This window comes from Grammomys surdaster, unplaced genomic scaffold, assembly GCF_004785775.1.
Source record: "Grammomys surdaster isolate TR1022 unplaced genomic scaffold, NIH_TR_1.0 125688, whole genome shotgun sequence".
In the NCBI taxonomy this organism is placed as follows: domain Eukaryota; kingdom Metazoa; phylum Chordata; class Mammalia; order Rodentia; family Muridae; genus Grammomys; species Grammomys surdaster.
Window position 1 is genome coordinate 317,813 of NW_021620524.1, and position 26,740 is coordinate 344,552.

The 26,740-nt window shown below is 44.7% G+C and overlaps 1 protein-coding gene across 1 annotated transcript in view; it reads right to left on the reverse strand.

Annotated features, from left to right (window-relative positions):
• The window catches only part of Tbcd (tubulin folding cofactor D), a 167,658-nt gene that overhangs the window by 4,483 nt on the left and 136,435 nt on the right, over nt 1-26,740 (reverse strand). The window contains exons 24-37 of the mRNA XM_028787874.1: nt 21,282-21,344; nt 20,423-20,499; nt 18,841-18,922; nt 16,259-16,377; nt 14,032-14,123; nt 13,226-13,366; nt 8,456-8,539; nt 7,368-7,526; nt 7,156-7,294; nt 6,790-6,911; nt 5,176-5,253; nt 2,143-2,232; nt 1,379-1,466; nt 716-825 (exon numbers count right to left, since the gene is read on the reverse strand). Coding sequence (XP_028643707.1) covers nt 716-825; nt 1,379-1,466; nt 2,143-2,232; nt 5,176-5,253; nt 6,790-6,911; nt 7,156-7,294; nt 7,368-7,526; nt 8,456-8,539; nt 13,226-13,366; nt 14,032-14,123; nt 16,259-16,377; nt 18,841-18,922; nt 20,423-20,499; nt 21,282-21,344 — 1,444 coding nt within the window. The remainder of the gene's footprint in view (nt 1-715; nt 826-1,378; nt 1,467-2,142; nt 2,233-5,175; nt 5,254-6,789; nt 6,912-7,155; nt 7,295-7,367; nt 7,527-8,455; nt 8,540-13,225; nt 13,367-14,031; nt 14,124-16,258; nt 16,378-18,840; nt 18,923-20,422; nt 20,500-21,281; nt 21,345-26,740) is intronic.

Here is a 26,740-nt window from a genome sequence, read left to right on the forward strand (position 1 = left end):
TGTCCACAGGCAATAGCAGTAATTTGGGCTACCTGGCTGTGTCTCCCAAATAGTATAGAATGAGGACAAGCCAGCTTGAAATACACCTGTACACAGGTGATAGATCCATATATGTGATTGTATGCGCTTGGCAGTGCATATGTGTGTGATTAAATGAGCAGCTACATGTATGTGATCATGTATGCAAACCTACATATAAATATGTGCATAGCCGTGCATGTGTACAGTGCCTGGATTATATGTCGTAAGTTCTTGCTGTTGTGACCGTAACTGTTTCCAGGTCCTGCCTTGAACATCTGTGAACCACCCACAAGCTGTACACCACCACCACCACCACTGTCTCTTCTGTACCTCTTGACTTTGGAGACAGGTCTCTGAGGTCATTAGAACAGAAGAAAGACCACACAGCCCTTGCAGTAGCAAAATGACATAGCTAGCTGATATCCACTTGGTGGCATGCTATAGTCCAGTTACTAGAAACACCCACTTCTGACCATCAGGGGTCTGACCCACTCTGCCCACCTTGCTCACAAGAGGAGAAAAGCAATTGCACATTAAACATTTTATACCCTTAGCTCCCAGGATGTGTCCTCAGCCCTGTGTGAAGTTGTTAGGTGGCCCTGAGATGTTGAGGGTTGGAAAAATCTTCCATCTTTCCATCCAAAGCTACAGGGACAGGAGAAAGTGGCACCAAGCACAGGCAGGCCCTACTCACCAGACTGTGTCACTGAGCACAGTCATGACCTCATCAAGCACCTCAGCATCTACCAAGTCGCTATAGGTAAGCACCATCTCATACACCTGGCTTGCCGTGCTCTTCCGGATCTGGAATGAGAATAGCAGGTCAACAGGAGGAAAGCCCATCACCACCTAGAGAGCCCCAGGGACCTCAGAAGGTCCATGAAAGGAGGAAGATGAACTCAGCCAGGGCCCTGGTACTTCTGCCATGACATGTCCATCAAAAGGTGCAGTAGCAACTCCTACAAGGGAATCTGTCTCACTCTCCCTTTTGGTTATGTCTGACATACTACTTCATATGAGCTCTAATCTACCTCTGGCAATGTGTGTTTCTGACAAACTGGTGAGCTGTGGGTCATCCCACTCTACCTCAAAAGACTACTATACAGGTTCTAGGACTTCCTAATGTTGGGCTGTAATGCCCCACCCTCAGCAGTGCTTCCCATGCCCTCCCTACCCAGCACCAGCACCTGAGATCCCTTCATACAAACACCAACCTGTTGACTGCCCACACCTGGAACCCATCTCGCCCAGTGTTTACTTCAAAGCCCTATCAACATGCACTCATCTTTAAAGGCCATGTGTAAGCACAGTCCTGGGTCCTAGGCAGGTGGCCTTGAGGTGGGACAGACACACTCACCACAGGGAAAGGGTGGCCAAGGAGGAGGAACAGCTGCAGAAGAACCTTCTTTCTCACATCACCATTGAACTGCACCATCCCACAGAGCCTGCAGGAACCCACAGGTGACATGGAGCTGTGCCTCACTCATGCTGTGACCCAAGTATCCAAGAAACAGGAGACCCAGAAAGTACATAGCATGAACCTTGAGTCATGTGCTAATATGCCTGCATACCTATGTACAGATCTGTGTGTTGTGCACTAGGGTGCTCCCATGTGACCTACACTGTCTTTATGCACATGTGCATTGTATACTAATATGCTCCCGTGTCTCACCTAAACATGGTAAGATCTTTGTGCTAGCATGTGGAAGCTTGTGTACCCAGATTCCTGCATCCCCATGTGTGCATGTCTGTACACCTTATGTGGTTGCCAGTACGTGACCAGTTATCTGTGCTAGCAGGTACATGCCCATGTGCCCAGATCCCTGCACTAGTACAGGCGTATTCTCCTTCCTGTGATGGCCTTTGAGCATCTACAGGGCCAGTAAGGTGCTGGAGCAAGTGACAGATGTACAATAAGATGAACAAATGAGAGATGCAGCTTTCCTATTTTGGTCAATCCCCCCTAAACCACTGCTGATGGGGGTTCTCTGATCTTTCTTTCCCAAAACGAATATGTAAACATGCCATTTTAAGCAGCTTTGTAATTAAAATTTTATCTCCCACCAAGAACCACCAAGTCCCTCTTATTTCTGACTCTACCCAGGAACACTTAAAACTCACACTGCAATGCTTGACCGGAGTTTCTGGATGTCTTTTGACTTCTTGATTTCTTCCTTACAAAGTGTGAGCAACTTCACACAAAAGGGGTGGCTTGAAGGAGAAGACATTATTATAAGTACGTCTTTCACAGGAGTACAGAGCAATATGAGGCACACTGTCGTGGCATCCAGTGCGGGACGTGTGGCATCTACCACTTCTTTGGTTCCCAACATGCACAGCAGAGAAGAGATGTATTCTACAACTGGGCAGGCAGACCTGGCATAGTCACGATGTGACATATCCAAGTGACCCACTCCAACAGAAAAGACCCTGCCAGCAAGTGCTACAACGTGGAAAGAAACCATGTGATAGGCCTAGGTTACAGAGAAGTCCTAATAATAATACTAATACTGGGATGCTATACTCCAGGACAGTCCATGACAGCAGCTCCCAGGTCAACCCTGGCTGATACAGGTCACAGGAATCCAGTCCTTCCCTGACTAGCTCCCTAAAGTGCTTATTGGGTACAGAATGACTGTCGTATTTCTTAGAGCTGTGGCCACTGTCATTCCCAGCTTGCACAGGACTCTACATCCTCAGCTTGTCTTCCTGCAGGGCGTATGCACAATCCTAATGCTCTTCTAGACACATGCCACATACAGTCTATGGCCTCACTGGGACCCTTCAAGTCTACATTCAACTTTGTGGTCCCCAGCAGCTCTGTGAGTTTATACACCAGGGTTGTTGAAAGACTCCCAATGAGCTAATCCAAGAGGTATGAGCCCTCCAATGAAAAGGGTCTAATCTCTGCCTGTCTGAGTGAGGTGCCATGTCTTCCTGGCTACCAGGTCCTCCCAGCATCCCTCACTCTACCTGTTACAGGTATGGCTAACATACCACACCCTTTCCCAAGGTCCCTTTTTGTATATAATCCGTCCTCTTTAGCTACGCCAGTCCTTTCTACCCGGTACCCTCCTGGGCTCTTGGTCTCCTGGCTCTTCTCTCTCCCTTGCCCTCTCCTCACATTGCCCAGCTCAGGATCATGTTCACTTTGGACTCTCAGATGTCTCTACCTCTATTAATTACAATAAACCTTTTCCTCCACCGTACCTAGGAGCACTCATGGTCTCCTTTTCTTTTTTTTTTTTTCCATTCAAGCACTAACTGTACAAAAACACAGTGAATGGAAATAGTATCAGGAACTCTCCAAGAGCACAGAAAAGAGCAAAATTCCCCAAATAAATGAAGAAAATGGAATAGAGGAAAATGATTCTGCTAATCAGAGAAAGTAGAAACATGGAACAAACAAAATTACTTTAATGAAAAAACTAATAAGACTAAATGAAACAGATTTATGGACTCATAGATTTATGGACTCAGTTAAAAGATCAGATTGTCAGGTTGAATTTTTACAAAACTACATATACTATTAGCAACCAATATAAAAAAAAAACCCAAAAAACCAATCCACCAACCAACCAACCAACCAAACAAACAAAAAACCCCAAACATAATGAAAACCAAAAAACTACAAAGTAAAAAAAGAAAGAAGAAAAAAAAATAGCCAAAGTAGAATGTAAGCAGAAGCACCTCCAAAACCATAAGCATTTGATAAGCTTTCATAAGCAGCCCTACATTTGCATGTGCCAAAAATTCAATATCCATAAAGAACAAAAAAAGAGAGAAATAAAAGTATCTTTATCATAGTTTCCTGTTATCTTATTTTAAAATTTTTAAGCCAGAAAAATAGATGTCAAATCCTTAGAACATTTCCTAGATGAATCCAGCAATGTGAAGAAGAGTATCACAGCCAGGCCATGCCCCTGTGAGCATTCAAGCTACTTAGGCAGGTTTTAGAAAGTCAGGGCTGCAGGCTGACAGAGGGAAGCCATGTAGTGTCAGGTTAAAAGCCATCTTGGGCCTTCAGCAGAAACAGATCTAACTTCCCTGCCAAACCATTAAAAATCAAAGACACTACAGACTTCAAGCAAAGCAAGCTGGTCTCCTCCAGCAGCTCTGGGTGTGTGACGCATGCAGGATCTCAGAGCACAGCACCAAGACAATGGAGCTCCTAGCCTTAGGGGTTCACCTGAATGCTGGTCAGCATATAAGTACAAAGACATAACTCAAGGTCAAGGGGGAAAACCAAACAAAACACCAGAAAATGTTATATGAAAACTGGGCATAGATCCTCTTAATGGGGTAAAAGACAGACAATAAACAGGAATGAGCAAAGGCTCAGAAGGTGGAGGAGATCAACTGAGATCCTGTTGATTTGAATCCACCAGTTAGTATAAAGCAAGATCCAATACCACCAGGAAGTTTCTAAGTAACAGTACTCAGACATTTTCATGAAATAGAAAGCTGTCCAAACCAACAAGAGAATTCAGTGAAGACCACAGAGTATTCATAGAAGCAAAAATCACCAAGGTGGTCACTTACTCAGGAAGCTAACCTGGTACCTAGATGGTTCCAGAGAGATATCATGCACCATGGCTGTCTGCTCCTCTGAACAGGAGACTAAGGAACCACAAACCACACAAGTAGGAAGCAGCTGCTTTGTGCCCCATGTCCCATAGCCTCTGTCCAGCTGTGTTGGGCACAGGCACACTCCTAGGTTCCATACCACGGCCCACACACTGTCCTGTTTCCATCCTGCCTGTATCATATCTCAAGCTCCAACTTCCAGACCTCTCTGCCTACTCGCCCTAGCAGGTGCTAGCCCTAGCGGGTGGGTCATCTCACCTGTCCAAGTCTACTTCCCCACCTGGAAAGTGGGGCACTACTTCACCCCATCCTGATGTCTGCTGCCTAAGTTTGCATTGTATTCTGGGTTCTGAGATCCTTATCCAAGTGTTCTGTCTTTAAAATAATAGCCATATTTGGTGGCCAGAGATTTGTAGGCACCTGAAAGGCTAAGGGGGACAGGATCATGAGTTTGCAGTTAGTCTGAGCAACACAGTGAGATCCCAAATCAATCAATAAATAAAAATTTTCGAAATCTGGGAAACTAGGCTTTGTTGGACAAGGAGCACTAAGCAAACAGATACTTACTTCTCCTCAGCAGTAAAGATGTCAAAGCACCCATTGGCCAACAGCTGGTCCAGCATTTTCAGCAGTGATACAGATACCCTGAGAGGAGAAGATAAGCAAATGTGAGACCCATGCAAGCACCCAAGAGCTACCCATGTGAAGAACAGGGGACATGCCCTTGACAAGTTAAAAAAACAAAAAAAACCCAACAAGAACAACAGTAAATCATTAATACCATGCTAGCTCTTCCTAGATGGGGTAAGAAGTCAAGACAGTCTTGTCAAATTCCTAGAAACAGACACACCAGTATTATGATGCTTACAAGAATGTCAAATGACTATGGAAAGTTAGAATACAGCTGAAGACAATGTGGCTCTCGTGAATCACCTACAGCAAAGATAAGAACAGGATTCCTGATGTGAAGATGTGCAGACGGCCTGGTAGAGTCTGACATTCACCTGTATACCTGATGGTTTTGACAAGGTGCAAAGCAAGTACAGTGTACAGTCCAGTGGACAGTAAGAACATCTGGACAACCATTTGCAAAATTACACTGTTTTAAGTTGGTTTTGTGTGTGTTCAGACTGTAGGGCTGATGTTAGAATCTAAAGCTAAAACTTACTTCTGGGAGAGTACCAGAGGAGCTCTCTAGGAACTCCAAATTAGGCAAAGACTCCTTAGCAACTGCATTTGCTCACTGAAGCACAGGACAGGTGGAAGCTGGGTCCTTCAAACTACAAATCTGACAAAGACTTGACCAGTATAGTGAAGGCATTCTAAAACAACAGTGAGAAGGAAAGCCCACCTAAACAAGCTATGGCAATCAACAGACACCAGGAGGGCAACTGAGTGTCCAGCAGAACCTGAGAGACTGGCCAGTAATGTTGGTGAGCCATAGAACAGACGAGGTCAGTAGATTTACAGAAGTTAACAAGCAATCCATGTAGTCTAGCTGTCCACCACTCAATGAGTACCCAAGGAAAGAAAATGTGCATCCACAGAGATCCATCCCTGCATGTCCACTGTAGCTGTCTGTAAGGCTGGGAACAGGAAATGCCCAAATGAGTCCATTCCTGCCCACAATAGGCCCTGGCTGGGCAACAAAAAGGAAAGACAAAAGTGACTATGTTGCCTGTCTGCCAAAGTGAACAGCTGGGAGGGCTCTGAGGAGGAGGAGGAAAATTTGGTGAACAAGAAAGGATTCGGGTATATACATTCCAAGGAACCACTGCACATACTTCATGTGTTGTCTTTCAGATCTCTTATGTCTCAATGGGGCTATTATAGACAAGAAAAGATGGAGAATATTCTTATAGACTAGAATCTCACTCCACTTCATTTGGTGTTCTGCATCTCCACACACACACACAAAGAAAGTCATTTTCCTGCCAAGAGTGCATTGAAGGGAAGGGATTGCCAATCAGTGTTAGGCCTAGAGACCAGCAAGGCCCAGAGGAGATAAATTCCTGGAGTTCATAAAAGATGAGTGTTGGGGCTAGAACTTGGGAGTTGGCTGGGCCTGGTAGCTTGCTGGGCCCTGCTCCTCAACTATTATGACAAATGTGTCCCAGGGAAACCTGGGCTCTGTGGAAATAGGATCAGGGCACAAGTACCCTGTTTGAAGACACCACTCACCTGTCATTCAAGAGGTTGTCCTCAAAGACCTTTAGGAGGGTATCACTGAAGCCCTCCAGGACCTGAGCATCCTTCTGAATCCCCTTCATGTACTCAAAGAGGCTCTGTGTAGAATGCCTGACCTGCAACCCAAAAAGCAGTATTGTGGCTCAGCACAGCTAGCTTCTCTCTTGGTTCTCAGGGCTACTACAGTGACAGTAAATGCCTTTGGGCCAAACAGAAACAACTGCAAACTACAGAGGCATGAGGATCCTACAGGTATGGGGCTGGTAAGATAGTGAACACGTGAACTGTGTGCATCTGGGACAGAACTCTCTGGAAGAATCCCCTGTGTCCCCGGCTCTGCACAGCCAGATGCCTCCTCACCGTAGACTCTGTCAAGCCACCCACAGACACGGCCAGCCCCAGCAGGACATGGTATCTATAGGTGGGCAATCCCAAGAGCTGGGTGATGAGAGGGAAGGCCTGGGAAGGTGCGTTCCAGTTCACAGTAGCCACATCAGACCTGAAAGAAAATGATTTCCTCAAGGCCATGCTTGGAGGATCCGGGCTACAAGGGGATCTGGATCTGACAGTACCTGGGAAACAGACTTTCCAATTCCTTGCGGTGAGGAACATGGGGAATGGGAGGGTTGTCGAAGTGCAAGAGAGTCAGGAACACCCGGGCAGCATGAGCACGGAACCGATCAATCTTCTCACTTGCCTGCTGGGCAACGCAACACATGACACGCTCACAGCTGCAAACGGAGGGCACATGTATGAGGCCAGCCTGGGGAACCGTGGTCACCTTATTGTCAGCAGCTGCTGAAGCCACATCAGATTGTGTCTTAGTTAGGGTTTTTTATTGCTGTGATAAAACATCATGACCAAAAGCAACCTGGGTAGGAAAGGGTCTTAGGTCATACTCTACCACTAAAAAAAGTCAGGACAAGAACTCAAACAGAGGCCATAGAAGAATGCTGCTTACTAGCTTGCTTGTCTCCATGGCTTGTTCAGCTGGCTTTCTTATAGAACTCAAGACTACTTTCCCAAGAATGGAACCTCCCACATAAATCATTAATCAAGAAAATGCCTATAGGCCAATTTTATGGATGTATTTTCTCAACTGAGTCCCTCTTTCCAAGTAATTCTAGTTTGTGCCAAGTTGACGTAAAATTAACCAACACAGGGTGGGTATGACTGCACCTGCCTGCCCTAACATCTCAGGAGCCACATGTCAGGTTCATGGGAATGTCAATGTACTGCTGGGGCAAAAGTGAGAAGCAACAGTGTTGCAGGTCGGTGGAAGGAGTATGAGAACAGGCTGAGAAAGTATGGTACACATAAGATAGCAAACTTAGGGCCTCAAGCAGTGTGGCAGAGGCGGTTGAAAACCATGGGCTGGATCAAATGATGGTAGACCATCTTGGCAGGAACCTCAGCTACAGAACCCTGAGTTCAGAGGCCACTACAACCTCACCCTCTGAAGCTGACTGTCAAACAGGCCAGATTAAAGGAGGTCCTGGTATGGGGTTAAGGAGTATGTGAATATTATGGATCCTGTCACAGGTCAGGTGGAGAACCCTGGCCATGATCCACAGACTCTGGGCCAGGACAATGGTCAAAGAAGCTTGACTGAGAAGGCATTAAAGCCCCAGGACAGTCCCAAATGGCTTCAGATACTCACATGTGGGCCTCAATCAGCACCGGCTCTGTCTGTGCCAGCAAAAGCATCAAGTCCATGAGGCTGGTCATGGCAGCCTCACGAACCCTGTGGATAGGAGACATGAGAAGGTCAGACTAGGACAGGAATTCCAAGCCCTGGTCCCACCAACCTGACCCATTGGGCCTATGAGCAGACTCTACAAGCAGCTCATGAGGGGAAAAAAGTCTTGAAACACCCACTGGCCACACACAAACATAGTTCCAAAAGGCCCAAACAGGGAAAGTTTCAGAGATCACAGAAATCCCGCAGTGTAAACCATCAGAGAAACCCAATGCCAGCAGCTGGCACTTTACTTAAGTCCCTTGACTGGGGAGTGAGGGACGTGCTGTCTCTCATATTGTCAAGCAAGACGATTCATTCTTAACACCTGAAGACAGACTGGACAAGTCTCAGCAACGCCTAAGACATGTGCACACACTGTAACAGCAGATACTTCCCACAGCCTCCTCCCGTGTGAAGCTGGTTTCCTGTAGTGTCTCTCTGCACAAGGCTGGCACTTCTGGTTCTCACCAAACAGAGCAACTAACACTCACATTCATCCTAGATATACTTTCCTGCTAAACAGAGCTGTCTGTCATTAATTCCTATTAAAAAAAAAAAAAAAAAAAAAAAAAAAAAAAAAAAAAAAAAAAAAAAAAAAAAAACAAGAAAAAAAAAAACTACTCTAATTCTAGAGCAAAAGCGGCCATTTACACTGGGATTCAGGTGCTTTCAGCCAGAGTCAGGAAAAGGAAGATACAAACCGCTCAGGCCTGGGGTCATTCCTACCTCAATCAAAACCTCTGTGGAGCCTGTACCAGGTTCCTGCTGTGTGGGAGAGCTCACAGACGAGAGCAGGCCAGGGTTCCAGGGGACTCCCCAAAGTCAGATGAGGCCACTGGACACAAAGCAAGCCTGAGAAAGGTATGCTGTAGGGACGCATGCTGGTGCATATCTGCAATGCATGCAGGGGATGTGGGGAGGGATGTCTGTAAAGCACACTGGGGAAAATGGGATCACATCTGCAAAAAGTGCCAGAGGACAAAGGGGTGATAGACTGCGAAGTGTGCTGAGGGGCACAGGTGCATACCTGCAAAGTGTGCCAGGGACACAAGTGCACACCTGTGAAGTGTGCCAGGGATACAGGTGCACACCTATGAAGTGTGCCAGGGACACAGGCGCACACCTGTGAAGTGTGCCAGGGACACAGGTAGGTCTGAAAAGTGCCAGCATCTACAGGTGCACAACTACAAAGCACACACAGACACACTGTGGGGGTAACCTGTGCATTTTCTTCATACTGCCTGCCACCTCTTAAGCTGTGATACACAACATGAGGCTCCAAATACTACAGCAGAAACAAGCTACAAGAGGAGCTGTACTTGCTGAGCACATGAATAGAAAAAAGAGCTGAAACCTGAGCCTCAGAAGGCCTCTTGGTAAAAAACACCCACAGATACGCTCAGTAATGCTGTTTAATTCTGGGAGCAAGAGCAATTTAATGAAACCATCATCACAGAGCCTGATGCATACCACCAGATCGGTACAGACCTGGGACCCTCTCTGTAAAGCCCTTTCTGCTCTCAGTGACCTGGAGGTGAAAACAGCAGATCTCAGTGGTATTTGGATGCCTATTATCACCACCGGCTGAAAGAAAGCTATTAACACAAAGCCCTGCAATTTAACTACAGCTTAGGAAATTCAGTTAAGAACTAAATAAATAGTACATAAAATATAACAAATACCCAAATAACAGTAGCAACAAAAATAGATTGATCAAATGTACAGTCTTTACAATAACTATATCTAACAAATATGAAGAATATAGAGCAAAGTAAGTAAAAAGGTCAGAATTTCAAAAACAACTGGAATCTCTGAGAATGGTCTAGATACAGTTGAATTAAAGACAGCAACAACAAAAAGGAGTGTCAAGGTATGTGTGCCACTAATGTGGCCACAGGGTTTATCATGCCATGCTGATTGTTATAGTTCATAACATATGCCCATGGCTGGGCAGCTGCTGGTTACTGCCCTCCTGTGGAAGCTTGCATAGAGCCTTCTGGTACCATGGAAATTAGTCCTCAGGGAGGAGGTTTTCAGGTCAGCTCCAGCTCACAGGCCTCTGGGCCCGGAGTCTGAAACTCATGATATCTTTAGCAGTAGGGACTTACCTTCCACCTCTGGAGGGCAATCAAGGGCAATAGCAGGAGCCTATAATATTTTAGGACTTTCTTAGACAACCCTGACCAACAACTCAAAAGAGGCTTCTTGTGACTTGTTAGGGTTTTTATTAGATAGTCTTTGGCTCTTGGAGGGAACATCGTGTAATTCCAGATGACTGTTTCAGACTCCTTACTAGTGTTTCTACCCTCTTCCTTCTGTGTATGTAACTAACAGGCCTCTAATTAGATTTAACACCTGCTCAAAGGGAAATTAAGTCTTATACTGGAAGCCCAGCCAACCATCCAAGGCTTGTGAAGTCAGGGATCCTGGAGGAGAACCTACAACTGCCACTATACTAGTAGAATCTCTAACTACATCTAAACATTGGTCCTCAAACCCACAGAGAAGTGCAGTCCTCACCCCTCATCAAGGAAACCTCTCAAAATGCAGTTGTGGAGCCTCTAAGCTTCAGGAATCATTGTGGAAGAGGAGGCAGAAACACTGTGAGAACCAGAGGAACAGGTACTTTGCTATGAGATTATACAGTCTCACCAACAAAATCACTGCCTAAAGCTGAGCTGAACAAGGACAATGGACATGCTTGTGTGGATTGGGGTGGGCAAAGCCCAGGAGGCCTCAATCCTACACAAAGAACTACAGGCAACTAAGGAATGCTGAGAGTGGGAGAAACATGTGCACGCGCGCGCGCACACACACACACACACAGAGAGAGAGAGAGAGAAAGAGAGAGAGAGAGAGAGAGAGAGAGAGAGAGAGAGAGAGAGAGAGCGCATAACAACAACTAATGGAAAAGGAGGCCATGAATCTGAAAGAATAAGGAGAGGGGTCTATGGGTGGGAGTTTGGAGAAAGGAAAGAAACAGAAGTAGTGTAATTATAATCTCAAAAGATAAGTGAAAAATATTTTTAAAAGTGTCTGGAATTGTACCATTCACTACTGGTAATTCTGCACTAGACCCCCCCAGGAGCAGAATCCTGGAGGTCCACCCTTTGCAGAGCAAATTAAGACAGAAGAAATACCACATTTGGTAAGGTCCTAAAGACCAGGTCTGGGGAAGAACCCCATCACACTGGTCCTTTCTGTTTTGCTCAAAGGGTGTCCTAGTGCCAGGCAGACTGCAAAGAAATACACTGCTGTATAACTATTTATTCCAAACTGAAATTGCTTTGGAAGGGAGGAGGGAGACCTTAAGGAAGCTGTTGAACATTATAAGGCTCAGGAAGCTAATAAAAGCTCAGAATGTTTCAGGATCCACAGAGCTTCCTGCCAAGGTGAGGTATAAAAGCAGTAAAAATTGCTGGGGAGATGGCACTCCTACAAGTAATGCAGAAGTCTCCAGAGATGCAGTTTTTATGAGCTGTCACCTCTGCTAGGGAGTGCTTTTCAGTGATCCAGCTGCCTTTAAGTCACCTATGTAAGTAACCCCTTACCTATGCTCCTGTAAGTAACTGCAAGACCCTCTAAGCTAGACTTAGGTGGAATTGTTCTTCTGGTCTGTCTTCAGTGCCCTGTACTGGATAAATAGATGTTTGTTAACATATTCCATGTAAAAAACACTCAACATTCACAATTTTTCAGTCTTGAACTACAAGAAGGAATCTAGGTCAGCCAAGTCTCTTGAGAATTCAGGGGCCTCAGAAAAGAAGTCTAGGACCTGCCAATATCTATCAAAGACCCAAGTCACTGGCCACATGTGGGCTGGCTTCACAATGCCAGCTTAGGCTACTGCCTGCTGTTAACTCTGTGGCACATTTTAGAAGGGTCTGCAAAGGGACACTACAGGAGAGCAGGTAGGTGAGGGCCGCTTGCAGCTTTGGGGCCTGCACGGCATTTCAGCTCTGCTGGGGGAGATCTTGGTAAGGTTGGAAATGGCCATGGTATCCCTCAGAGCCTCCATTTACCAGGCTCTGATAAGACTGAGGTCAGCCACAGGGAAACCCTTCCTGTGTCTACACAGATATATCCAGACAACTCAACCCATAACAGCTGATCGACCTGAAGGGGGATGTCCTAGGGTGGAGGAAAATATATTTACAATGAAGGAGAATATAGGAAATGCCAGCAGACAGACACTGAAAAGGGTGCAAATGTAAATTAATGACCAATGTTACATGAAATTAAAACTATAAAATGAGCTTCATAGCAGAAAATAAATAAGAGTCAATGAGCAGAACACAGACTAATAAACACTTATACAACCAAAGAAGAGCAGCAGTAACAAAAAAGTACAAAGTGAAGACACCTCAGGACCTGTCAGTCACACGACAAGTGCTTGAGTTTCTGGAATGTGAGTGCGACCCAGGCAAGAACCTTGTCCTACAGGAGGAGAGAAAAGACAATCGGGCAGACTCCAGGGACAATGGATACCTGAGCAGCAGAACAGCAAAGCGCAAGTTCATTGCTGCTTACCTGAGACATCAGTGCAGACAGCCCCTATGAGAGTTTCTACAATGACTTAATGCCTATTGTTTCAAGTCCTGGGTACCGTGAGATGCCATGCCATGCCCTCCCCTGTGTAAGAGCATTTATGAGGCAGCAGGGGAGTCATACTACAAACACTGTCCTTACCAGGCTCCCACATCCCCTCTGCTGTCTGTGGTGTAATCATTCATGCAGCCCAGCAATGCAGCATAAACTTCAGAGATGTTCTCTCTGCATATGACTTCATCTGGAGGTCCCTGTGTGTTCACACCAACTGTCTGGCAAATTCTGAAATTAAAATATGCATGTCTGTGAGCTCATCCTTCACATTACAATGACCTCAAGTATCTTGCTGAGGGAACATTCAGCATGTCAGAGGAGCCTCAGGGGCAGACTTAGGGAGGCAGAGCACCCATCCCACTGCAGATACAGAATGGTGCTCACTGTGAAGTCACCTTCACCACCCCCACAGTCTGCAAGGTAGCTGGCTCGCTCTTCCACCCGATGCAGTTACTACTGCTGTGTGAAGTGACTGGAGTAAATGGGCTTTCAGGACCACGGGGGACTAGAAGAGGCACACACGGCCCTACACACTGCATCTACACACAGAAGTCACTGAGACACTCAAGTGTTCGTCCACTTTATTTATTTATTCAGCAGTACTGTGAAAGAACCCACAGACTTGTACAAGCTGAACAAGACTCCTGCCACTGTGCTGCTCCAAGGCCCACATGATGGCTTGGTTTGTTTCTGTTTGGTTCCGTATAAGGCCTCAATGTTGCCAGGGCTAGCCTCAAATCACGAGTTCCTCAGTTTCTGAGGTGGTTTTCAAGTGAAGATGTTCGCAGACAATGCTCTGAAAACACCTCCACATTTCTGCTCTGTGCTAGCCTGAAAAGGTAATCCATGTGGTGCCTGTGGATGCCCACCGGCCAGGCTAGAGGCTCACTCACCTCGAGATTGCTTTCAAACCGTCTCTCCTGGCCTCAGCAAAGCTCACATCCTTGGCAGAAGTACAGGTGACTGTTCCCAGACCTGAGAGAACCTAAAGGCAAGAGGGTCCCCAAAAGAAGTATTACTACAAAGTAAACACATTTTTTTAGACAGTCACAGTAAGTAGCCTAGTCTTGCCTTGAACCTGAGAATCCTGTCTCACCATCCTCAGGGCTGTGAGTGTGTATCACCAAGTGTGGCTGTCAACACACTTCTTTTTCAGACAGAGATGAGAGCCACAGGACACAGTAGCCATGGGTGGGGCTTGCTAGGCAGCTCACAGAAGCCACTTCCCACACAAGGCAACATGACCTGATACAGCTTCTGGAAGGACGTGATGACACGAGACCATCTCACAGCTTCCTCTCTGCTTCACCAAACCCCAGTGACCGCCATGGATCGGGCCCCATCCCTACAAGACCTTCCTGTCAATTGTTTCCATCTTGTAGAGGGAACAGTTGGTATTCTGGAACCCAACAAAAAAATGAGCAAAAATGTGTATATACCCATCTCCGTGTGTGTGTGTGTGTGTGTGTGTGTGTGTGTGTGTGTGTGTGTATACGTGTACAATCAAATATTCTACAGCCTGTATGTGGAGGTTGTGAAAGGACAACTTTGTGCAATTGGTTCTCTCTACTTTTATATAAGGTCTAGGGGTCAAACTTGGATCACTAGGCTAGCCCAGCAAGTGATTTACTCACTGAGCTACTGTGTAGGCCCAAGGCTACTACTTCTATTTATGCATGTATGGATGCATGCATGCACATAAATATTCCTTTTGCATGTATGACTCCATGACAGAAGAGGGCATCAGAGAGAAGAAGGCATCAGATCCCATTATAGAAGGTTGTGAACCACCACGTGGTTACTGGGAATTGAGCTCAGACCTCTGGTAGGACAGTCAGTGTTCTTAACCACTGAGCCATGTCTCCAGCTCCTGCTAGTATGTCTTGTATTGACAGTTCAGTTCTAAAATCTCTTTCATTTTTAGCCACATTTCAAGTGGATAAACCCCAGGGTGAGTGCAGTTATTATGACAGATATACTATGCTCTGTACAAGGGTAAAGAGGCCTATTGGCACATCATCAAAAACTGTCTGGTCCCATAGGAAGAAAGGACACCCATTTCTATAGAAGCAAAGTAGAGAGTTTGTCTTAGTGCATTCCAGCTTGTATGGCAAGGACAAACAGCAGGAGGAACTTGGGGTGAGTTGGCAAGACCAAGCCTGGTGTTTGAACTGAGAGGGGGGAAAGTACATAAGCTTAGTGGACTAGGTGGGAGGGGAAAGGAAAATCTCCAGAGCCAGACTGGAAGCATGTGCAGAGTTTACACAGGGCAGGTGATACAGGATGCTAAGAAGGTCAGACTACGGGAAGAGAGCAGGCCACACCAGAGCACATGAGACAATGTGAGAAAAGGATACCGAGGGAGGCAGAGGGCGCCTCATGTGCCACCTGGGGTGACAACCCAGATGTAAGAAATGAAAAAAACCTCTCAACTCAAGCCTTTGAATGGTGGACCCAGCAGAGGAAATATGTCTTGGTCTTTCTAGATCAAAAGGGCTGGATGAGGGGCCTGGTAAGGCTAAGAGGTCTACTTGGTGCCTAACAGGGCAGACCATGGACCACCTTGCTTTTTCCAGCTTGCCACTGCCATGATGGTAAGAGTGTCCCAAAAGGTAGCAAAACAATAATGCATGATATATTCTGAGGCGCAGGCAGAGGTCCATTAGGCATCAGGCTGAAACAGGGGGCTGGCAGCCTTTACCCATACCCAGCCTACCTCACACCATGTCTATAAACACAGTGGGACACAAGTTACCTAAAGCACATGGAGCTTCAGAAGGAATGTTAACTGCATGGCTCCATTATTAGGGAAAAAGGTGAGATGGTTATAAGAACAGAAGGTACATTCGGGGCACTAGCTACTGCACAGAGGCTACTGTTTTTTCATCTAGGCAGCCACAGTTTCTTCAGACAGTGCCTTCCCACCCTACAAACTTGAGCACAGCTCTGTAAGTGTGTCTTGCAAGAGCAGGTTAGCCCACATACTGGAGTCCAGGTCCAACAGCCACTGCCTTGCATGGCCACATTCATACCTCTGAGAATTCCTTCCCAACCTGAGGTGTGCAGATTAGTTGCCAGCCCTTCACATCTGTGCCCCTGTGGTGCTATTGGCACCCTCACCTGCTGCAGATGGCCCCTGAGAAGGAAACCTGGGAGGGCACCCAAGGCTGAGGAAAAGCCACAACGGGTCATCTCCTCTGGGCTCTGGAGCTCAGCAAGGTACTGTGGAATCAGCTCCTCTGAAAAGAAAGAAGTGTTCAGAAGTGGTCGCTGCCTCGTGGACCCCTTAGAAATACAATTTAGATGTACCAGGTAAGCCAGGACAATGCTCTGATGCAGACATACCTTCAAAGTAATACATAAGATACAAGAAAAATTGCATAAGGTAGTTTTGAGGTTTCCTTAAGATTTTTCCCTTTGCATCTGTGTTTGTTTGGGACAACAAAGTCTCTATTTAAACCAAGCTGATCTTGAATTCCCAATGCTCTGAGCTGCCCATGGATTGAAAGCCACAATAGCTCAGCTGGGATTATAGACATGCGTTACCAAACCCGGCTTTCATGGGGAATTTTAACTACATGGCTTCTTATTAGGAAAATAAATTTGAGACAGTTATAAGAACAGAAGACACATTGAGAACTCTCACCTTTACTTATTAAGAACATAAATGTTTATGATAAACACAACACCCTAATAACAAGAGTCCACTGACAAAGGAGTGAATACAGTTTCACGCTGACAGTAAAGCTTTGGGATACTGTGACCAAGTGTCCCAAATTCTGGGGCAAGAAGAGCAGAGCGCAATGGCAACAGTGATCAAGCACATGGGGCCATTTGTGCCCCAGTGACAAGATCAAAGATCTCAGAGGAGAATTAGGAACTGACGAGCCTAGGAAGTCAGAGCAGGATGAGGGGGAGAATTTCAAAACTGACTAGCCAGTTCTTTTCTTTCACAATCCACCCCAGTAAGGTGCCAAGGAGGCAGATACCATCCCTGAGTCCTGCCAGTCAGATTTTGGCCATCGGTGGCTGCTAGGACTCATTCACTGAAACCCCAGAAATATACTCTTATCCAACCTCAGATGTGGGGGCAGAAACTATAACACTCTCAGTCAGTTCACACATATCAGCGTAAATTCACTCCAGTAGCCATGTAAGGGGGTGGGGGGCTCTTTTTAGTCTACTCATGTTTCAACGCACCAATGGTTATTTGGGGACACCATTTATCATCAACAGATATGCCAAGGTACTTTGTTTGAAAAGTAAAATGAGGTCGGGCTTAGCGCCATCTTCCTTGAGACTCCTGCGCCATGAGAGCAGAAGTGGCGGAAGAAGAGAATGCGCAGGCTGAAGCTCAAGAGAAGAAAGATGAGGCAGAGGTCCAAGTAGAACCCAGCTTGTGCACTCACGAAGCCTGAGGGAGCAGAAGTGAGGGATGCCGAAGGCTCGGGACACTGGGGACAAGCTGTTGGGACTGTATGCTGCTGTTGGTACTAAGTCTGTAGACCCTGGAATGTCAACCTCGCCAAGATCACCTAGGAAAATGACTGCCTTTCTTACAACCAAAACCAGTCCTGCTGGCCCTCTGCCCCGGACCTCTGGCATTCTGGACTAGTTCTGTTCTCTCTTGTGGCCAAGTGTAACTTGTGTACAATAAACCCTCTTGCTGTCAGCTGAAGAATCAAAAAAGTAAAATGAGAATTATTGCTCTACTTTTAAAATACAGACTATGTATAAACAAACATGTTACTATCAATGCATAAAGTGGCCCGTGGTTAATAAATACTGTAAAAAATGACTAGATTTAAGTCTGCCATCACCTCACAATCATCTTTAACTCAGTTTCCAGGGAAGCTGACATCCTCTTCTGGCCTCTGTAGGCATCAGTCACGCAAGCGATACACAGGCAAAACACACACATATGTAAAATAAAAAAGAAATATTTTAAAAAGGAAAACAGAAAAAAGTCTGCAAGGGAGCTGGGAAGATGGCTCAGTTAGTAAAGTGCTTACTGTTTAAGCATGAGGCCCTGAGTTTAAATCCCCAACAAGTAAAAAAGCCAGGCATGGTAGCTTATGCCTATAATCCCAGTACTGGGAAGGCAGACAAGAGGATTCCTGAGTCTCACTGGCCAGCATAACTGGTGAGCCCCAGGTTCAGAGAAAGACCTTATCTCAAACAAACAAACAAACAAAACTAAAGAAGATGCCCAGCACCAACCTCTGCCCTCAGTGCACAAACATGAACACACACAGAGAGACACCATACATAAAAAGTATCTGCCAGAAGATATAATTCCAGTGCATTTTTATATTTTTGCAAAATCACAAAGAGTAAATGTAAATCACTGGACAAGAGACTTTTATGAAGAGTCTCTAGGAAGTCACACTTCAGTGAAGTTCCCTATTCAGAGATTAAGATGCTTCCTTAGGCGGCTATGATGTCTGGATAGATCTAAGGACATGTCCTGAACCCAAGTGGCTCAGGAGGAGCGACGTGAAGCCTACTGTGTAACTGAAACCTCCTCCCCCTTCCATAGTCCAGTTGCCTGATATCAGCTGGATGGGTCTAAGAGATTAACTCCAGAAAGGTGATCAGAGAGGGTTGCTTCTCAGGTCAACCTAGCCCAGCCTCCTGAGCTTCACCCAGCTCCTGCCAATACCATAGATCCCGGCTTTAGGCCCAACATACAGCTCACTTACTTGTGATGGTAGAGTCTGCTTCCCCAGACTCCTTCATGTAGTATTCATTGCAGAGGGCAGCCAGGGCAGAGACAGCCACCTCCTAAAGCAGAAGAAGATATGAGTGAAAGTGTGTCTGTCTGAAAAGTCCTCAGTCACTACAATAGGGCACAGTGGGTATGTTAAAAAAAAAAAAAATCAAGCCGGGCGGTGGTGGCGCATGCCTTTAATCCCAGCACTTGGGAGGCAGAGGCAGGCGGATTTCTGAGTTCGAGGCCAGCCTGGTCTACCGAGTTAGCCGGGGCTACACAGAGAAACCCTGTCTCGAAAAACAAAAAACAAAAAACAAAAAAAAAAAAAAAAAAAAAAATCAAACTATGTCACTGTCACGCTCTGGCTTATTTTAGCACTTGTCAGATGTATCAATCACTTTAAATCCTCTGCACCAGTAAACCTAATGTGAGAACTCTTTGCTTCTTCCATATAGTACAATTTCTATGTATTCTCAAATGGCAGAGTTAACATAAAACAAAACATTTTTTTCCCTTCCCAGCAGAAGGAATGTGGGGACAGAGTGTGTTCTTTATGTGGACAAGGGCTCAAAACAGCACGGGTAGAACCTGGTTCACAGAATTAGAGGGTTTATCGGCTTCTCAAACAAAAGGGTATGCGGAACAGAGAGCATCTGGAACCAATCTCAGCCCCAGTAACTTTCATGGAAGCCAGATGATGCAGTGTCACACAGATTAGGAGGTGGCGTGGCATATCCTTGGATCCTGACCTCCACAGTCTGCAGTAGATGACTCCAATTCAATTCAAGACTATCCAACCACTCCCCAAAACTAAGGAGAGAGGAACTGAGGAGGGACAGGGTGAAGATCAGCGTTGGGAAGACCCCTCAGTACACCACATAGATGCCACATGTACTAATCAAGCAGCAAAGAGTATCATAATCATGGCTGGTGGGACTTGATCATGCATAGTGTTTTATGCATAGAGACATCAACCAAGAAGCCTACAAATTTAAGGAGGAAAACTGCCACAATTCCAGATTTCCACAGAATGATAACGCTGGCCAAGAAACGAAAAAGGAGGACACACAGGTTGGCAGGACTCATGTAAGCATGACTGTGCTTCTACTCCTTGCCTGCACATCACTGCCTTTCTAAAACATCAACAACCACAGCTCAGCGCCTAACAAATGTGTCACATGTCACAGCTCTGCTTCTGCAAGGCCCCTGACCCCAGGCATGGACGTGAACTTGAGTGTCTAGTTGCTCAAGCACAGGCTCTTGGGTTTCTTCATCTTCATGTGAACACTTTCCAAACCTCACATACAGCTCAGCAGCACTCAGGCATGACCTACGCAAACTGTTACTCTCAAATAGAGGAAAACAACTTTGGTAAAGACAGAAAGTATAGTAAGAAAGAGTAAAGTTTGTGGTTACCAATGGTCATCAGAGCCTACCTGTGCAAGACATGCAGGCCCAATGATAGTGTTGAGGACTGTCAGGTTAGTGCCTGAAGAGGCCACTGAGATAGGCAGTGTGGACAGCATTAGTGTCCCTCTCTGTGCAGGGGAAAGAGATTTTGCTTAGCATACCTTGATCTGTTGTCTGGAATGGCTTGAAACAAGGTGAAGACTCCTCAGAGTGTCATTTATCAGCCACTGCCAACCATCTGCCAAAAGAGCAAAGAAACAGACTACCTTAGAATACTCCGCTGACACTGAGAACAAACATCCCCTGCTTACTCTTAGAGCAGATGGTAACTTCTCTTGAGAGAACATTCTTCTGACTGCACAAAAGCCCAAGGGCCCCAGTTCTAGGAAGAAGCCCACCTCAGGCTGCTCAAAGTCAGCTCCCCAGCACCCTGCTTCCACCACCACTGTGGAAAAAAAAATGCAATTCCCTGTAAACCAAAGACTTGCACATCATGTTTGGGAACTTTTTGTTTTGTTTACAGTTGCAAGCTTCAAATGATGTTTTCGTATCTCTCTCCTTCAATCTCTGCTGATCACTGACAATTTAAACCCAACTTCAGCTCAACTACATCCATTAAATGAGTTGAGATACACTTACTCTCTCCGGCTAAATAAAATTAATAACTTTAGACTAAGGTAGGGTAGGCCTGGGGAGGACTGCCCTCTGTATAGCAATAGGACTATTTAGGTAATAAATAAGTACCTGGTCATCTAGACTTTCATCTATCTGGGAGAGGAATGCCAAGGATTGGGTACAATGGTGACAGGCAGAGCCACAGCCAATGATGGAGCCCAGAAAGACTCCCTGCCCTTTCTGGAAGAGGATGACAGGAGTTTGCAGCAATTTCAAGACAATAGCAATGCTGTGATCCTTTAAACTATAATCCATCATCCACCCACCCAGCAGGTTCATCTCTTACTTTGAGCTTGAATAACAGTGTTAGGAAATGTTATCTGTGTTGTTGAGGAAAGCACCTACCAATAACGGTGTCACCTTTAAAGGGCATTCTGGAAAGCGACAAGTTCTCTATTAAGACACACACTATGGAAAAAGAAAAAGAAAAAACACATTATTTTCCCAAAGCGACTCTTACAGCTGACCTGACTACATCTTCAACAGTGCATAACCAGTACCTAACTTCTCCTCCCACCTTTCATGCTGGCCAGGTCATAAGCAAGTCCAGGTTATCTCCCCAGATGGATACTAGGAAGCAGATACTCCAGACCTATCTTGATCACAGAACCTGTGTGAACTCAGAGATCCAATAAGGTTAAGAACACTTTAAGTCAGGGACAGCTCAGTGGAGGAGCACCTTAGCCTCACTTGGGCCCTGGGATAATCTAGTCCATCACTTGATTGTATTTAGTCTGTTAGAGTTTCTAGAGAAGCTTCCCAGAGGAGAAAAGATCCACCTTGAATGTGGGCAGCACCGTTGCATGGTTTTCTGTCCATGACCAAATAAAATGGAATGTTAACATCACCGCATCTCTATACTTCCTAATCACACGTGCTATGTAACCAGCTCTTCACATTCCTACAGTTACAACTACAGTTGTTCTTGCTTCCTTTTCCCCTGCCATGATGGGTCTGCGTAAGGGGAGGTGCTGGTACCAAGGTCTAATTCCCCAATTGGTTCTTGACTTATTAATAAGGAAGGCCAGGAGCCAATTGCTGGGCAGAAGGTACAGGTGGGACTTCTGGGTCCTAGGAGGAAAAGAGAGATGCAGGGAAAGAGAGAAGGGCTTTTTTCTGTCATGCTTGCAATCATGTAAGATCTCTGCTGAGGGTGGGTTGCCAGAGGTGTTTGGCAGGGGCTGGACTCCTGGAGCATACGGCAGGTAGGAAAGAGAAGCCATGTCAGTGCTGGTGGTGAAGATCCAGCTAATCCAGGTGTAGCAAAAGAGAGTGGGCTGGTAGCGCAGCCATGGTGCCGGGAAAAGCATGTTTCTAAAAATACACGCAACAGGACTGTTTCATCAAACCACAAGCCAAAATAAGCCTTTCTGATATTTTTCTGCTTTTTCTGATTTTTGCAATAGCAATGAAAGAAGTTCAATGATCTAGGCCCTGAGGTCAGTCTCGTCTCACAAAACCACAACAAAACAAACAAAAGCAACCACTTAGGAAGCAATGGCTATCCTGGATCCAAATATACATTCCCCAAAGAACAAAGTCTCAAATGGCTGCATAATCAGAGGGCCTGGATGAACACCTAGAGGCACACAGGCATAGGACAGGTGAGCCCCTGGGGTTTATAGATAGAGGATAAGTATGCAGGTTCCATAAGTGTTAAGGAGGGTGGGCATCTTGAGACCACAGGTATAAGGGAGGTGAGCAGGCAATCACCACAAGTCTAAGGCAGATGAGCACCCAGAATCCATAGGGCAGGAGGACGTCTGGGGACATAACAAGGCACAAGATCATTACAGAAGCGCAATGCAGTGCAGTCCTAAGAATCAGATCGGTAAAGTCCACTGCCCTCAAAGATAGGTCTGGATGGAGTTCTGGTGAATGCGAGTCATCTATTAGTGCTGCAGTTTTGATTTGTGACATAATAAAATACTAACTGTATCCAGGGGTAGGAACACAACAGGCTGGCATGTGAGTTAATTCACATAGAGAAGACAACTTAAGGTAGTGGGTCAAATGCAATAACATCTGAACACGTCTATCAGCGGAAGAGGAGCTGTACATGAAAGGAGCCTGGCGAGAAACTAGCAGAAAGGGGCCATACCTCAGAGTAGTCAGTCTCTGCCAGATATAGCCTGCATGGTCCATCACCTGTCCTGACCACCCAACTTGAGATGCTCACACCTGCCTCTCCCTTGTGCTGGCCATTCCCACTTGTTTTACACACACACACACACACACACACACACACACAGACACACACAGACACACACACGACATCATATGGCAATGCAGAAAGAGAATTTTAAGTGTCAGTTTATTTGTTTATAAACCTAAACTCTCATGCCAGTCAACAGGACCAGGACAAACTTCCTGAAGCATAGTGCTAAGCAACGAAGCCTCTATTATAAAGAAACAGACCAAGGACAGACACAGGTGACACAGGTGGGCATAGCCAGCCCCTTCTCCTTCCACCACCTGTCCATGGTGACTCCTGGGGGTCAGTGCTCAGGCCCCTAATCTCATCCCTGATCCCTGTTTGTCAATGCCTGCTTACCCTCCTCCTCACACTGCTACAACAGCCCAGCTGGTCTCTTCACATGTACTACACTAAAATGAAAACACATTTAATGGTTTTTCTTCTGAATAATTTGTAATTCTTCAAAAACTATATAAAAATGTAAAGCAAATATGTGCCCATAACATTCTGCTGATGGCCACTCACCATGATACATTTGATGGGCACGCCTCACAGGTCAGATACATGAGAATATGATGATTCCAATAGACATCGTTTTCATAAGTCCACTACCAAGTAGAATATCTCTTCTTCCATATACTCAGTCCCAAAGCAAGTCTCAATAGAGACAAGAAAATTGAAATAACTCCCTGCATATAATCAGATTACTATGGATTAAAGGTGGACTCCAACAACAGAAACAACAGAAAACCTACAAACTCAGAAAAACTAAACAAGTCTCTACTTAGTGACTACTAGGGTCAAGGAAGGAAGGAAGGAAGGAAAAAGAAGGAAGGAAGGAAGGAAGGAAGGAAGGAAGGAAGGAAGGAAGGAAGGAAGGAAGGAAGGAAGGGAAAGGAAGGAAGAAAGGAAGGAAGGAAGGAAGGAAGAGAAAGAAAGAAATTAACTCAGTGAAAATGAATATACAATATACCCAAACTTATGAAACACAAGGAAAAAATGCTAAGAGGAAAGTTCATAGCCCTATCACATTCATAAAGAAATTAGTGAGATCTCATATTAGTAACTTAACAGCATACCTGAAAACTCAAGAGAAAAAGGAAGCAACATACCTAAGAGGAATAGACAGCAGGAAATAATCAAACCCAGGGCTGAAATCAATAAACTAGAAACAAAGAAAACAATACAAAGAATCAACAAAGCCAAGAGTTGGATCTTTGAGAAAAATCAACAAGATAGACAGACCCTTAGCCAAACTAACTAAAAGGCAAAGACAGAATACGAAAATTAACAAAATCAAAAATGAAAAAGGAGACATAACAGACAGTGAGAAAATCCAAAGAATCATTAGGTCTTACTTAAAAAACCTGTACTCCACAAAATTGGAAAATCTAAACAAAATGTCCAATTTTCTTGATAGAAATCACTTGCTAAAGTTAAATAGCAATTAACAATTAACAATTTAACAATTTAAATAGACCTATAATCCCTAAGGAAATATAATCAGTCATTAAAAATCTAACAACAACAACAACAACAAAAAGCCCAGGGCCAGATGGTTTTAGTGCAGGATTCTACTGGACTTACAAAGTAAGAGCTAATAACAATAGTCCTCAAATTATTCCACAAAATAGAAACAGAAGGAACATGGTCAAATCCATTTTATGAGTCCACAGTCACTCTGATACTGAAACCATACAAAGACTCAACAAAGAAAGAATTTCAAAACAATTTCCTTTATGAATTTCCATGTAAAATGGAATAGAATACTTGCAAACCAAATATAAGAACACATGAAAACCATCATCCACCATGATCAAGCAGGCTTCATCCCAGAGATTCAGGGATAGTTCAATGTATGAAAATCCATCAATGTAATCCAGCATACAAACAAATGAAAAGAAAAAAAAACCACATAATCATCTCATTAGATGATGAAAAAGCCTTTGACAAAATCCAATACCCCTTCATGATAAACAAAAAGTCTTGGAGAGATCAGGAATACAAGGTACACACCTAAACACAATAAAGGCAACATACAGAAAGCCAATAGCCAAATCAAATTAAATAGGAGAGAAACTTAGAGCAATTCCACTAAAATCAAGGACAAGACAAGGCTGTCCATCTCTCCACATCCATTCAATACAGTATTTGAAGTTCTGGCTAAAGCAGTAAGACAACTAACAGATATCAAGGGGATACAAATCAGAAAGGAAGAAGTCAAAGCACAGCTATTCGCAGATAAAGGTAGTATACATAAGTGACTTCAACAATTCCACCAGAGAACTCCTGCAACTAATAAACACCTTCTGCAAGGTTCTGGATACAAAATTAACTCAAAAAAGAAAGAAAGAAAGAAAGAAAGACAGAAAGAAGGAAGGAAGGAAGGAAGGAAGGAAGGAAGGAAGGAAGGAAGGACAGAAAGAAGAAATCAGTACTCATCCTTCATCCTTAATATAAATGATAAACAGGCTATGAAAGAAATTGGGGAAACAATAGCCATACAATAGCCACAAATATAAAATATCTTGGCGTAACTCTAACCAAACAAGTGAAAGACTTGTATGACAAGAACTTCAAATCTTTGAAGAGGGAAACTGAAGGAGATATCAGAAGATGGAAAAATCTCCCATGCTCAAGGATTGGTAGAATTAACATAGTAAAAATGGTCATTTTATCAAAAAGCAATCTACAGATTCAATCTACAGCAATTATCATAAAAATTCCAACACAATTCTTCATAGAACTTAAAAGGACAATTTTCAGCTTCATGTGGAAAAACAAAACTCCAGAAGAGCTAAAAAACAATCCTGTATAATAAAAGTACAGACACTTGATTTTTGACAAAGAAGCCAAAACTATTCAATAGAAAAAAGAAAGCCTCTTCAACAAATGTTGCTGGTCTGACTGGATGTCTGCATGTGGAAGAAAGCAAACAGATCCTTAGCTATCACACTGCACAAAACTCAAGTCCAAGTAGATCAAAGCCTCAACATAAAACTGGATACACTAAATCTGACAGAAGAGAAAATGTGGAATAACCTTGAACTCACTGGCACTGGAGACATCATCCTGAACAAAACACTAACAGTTCAGGCACTAAAATCAACAATTAATAACTGGGATCTGAAGAAACCGAAAAGCTTCTGTAAGGCAAGGGACGCCAACAAAAGGACAAAATGACAGCCTACAGAATAGGAAGGGCAGGCCGGGCGGTGGTGGTGCACGCCTTTAATCCCAGCACTTGGGAGGCAGAGGCAGGTGGATTTCTGAGTTCTAGGCCAGCCTGGTCTACAGAGTGAGTTCCAGGACAGCCAGGGCTATACAGAGAAACTCTGTCTCGAAAAAAAAAAAAAAAAAAAACAGAATAGGAAGGGCTCTTCACCAACCCTCCATCCTACAGGGGGGCAATATCCAAAATATATAAAGAACTCAAGAAAGTAGACATCAACAAACCAAATAACCCAATGTTAAAAATGGACTACAGATCTAAACAGAATTCCTGACAGAGGGATTTATAACGGTTGAGAAGCACTTAAAGAAATGTTTAACCTCCTTAGTCATCAGGAAACTGCAAATCAAAATGACTCTGACAGTCCATCTTACA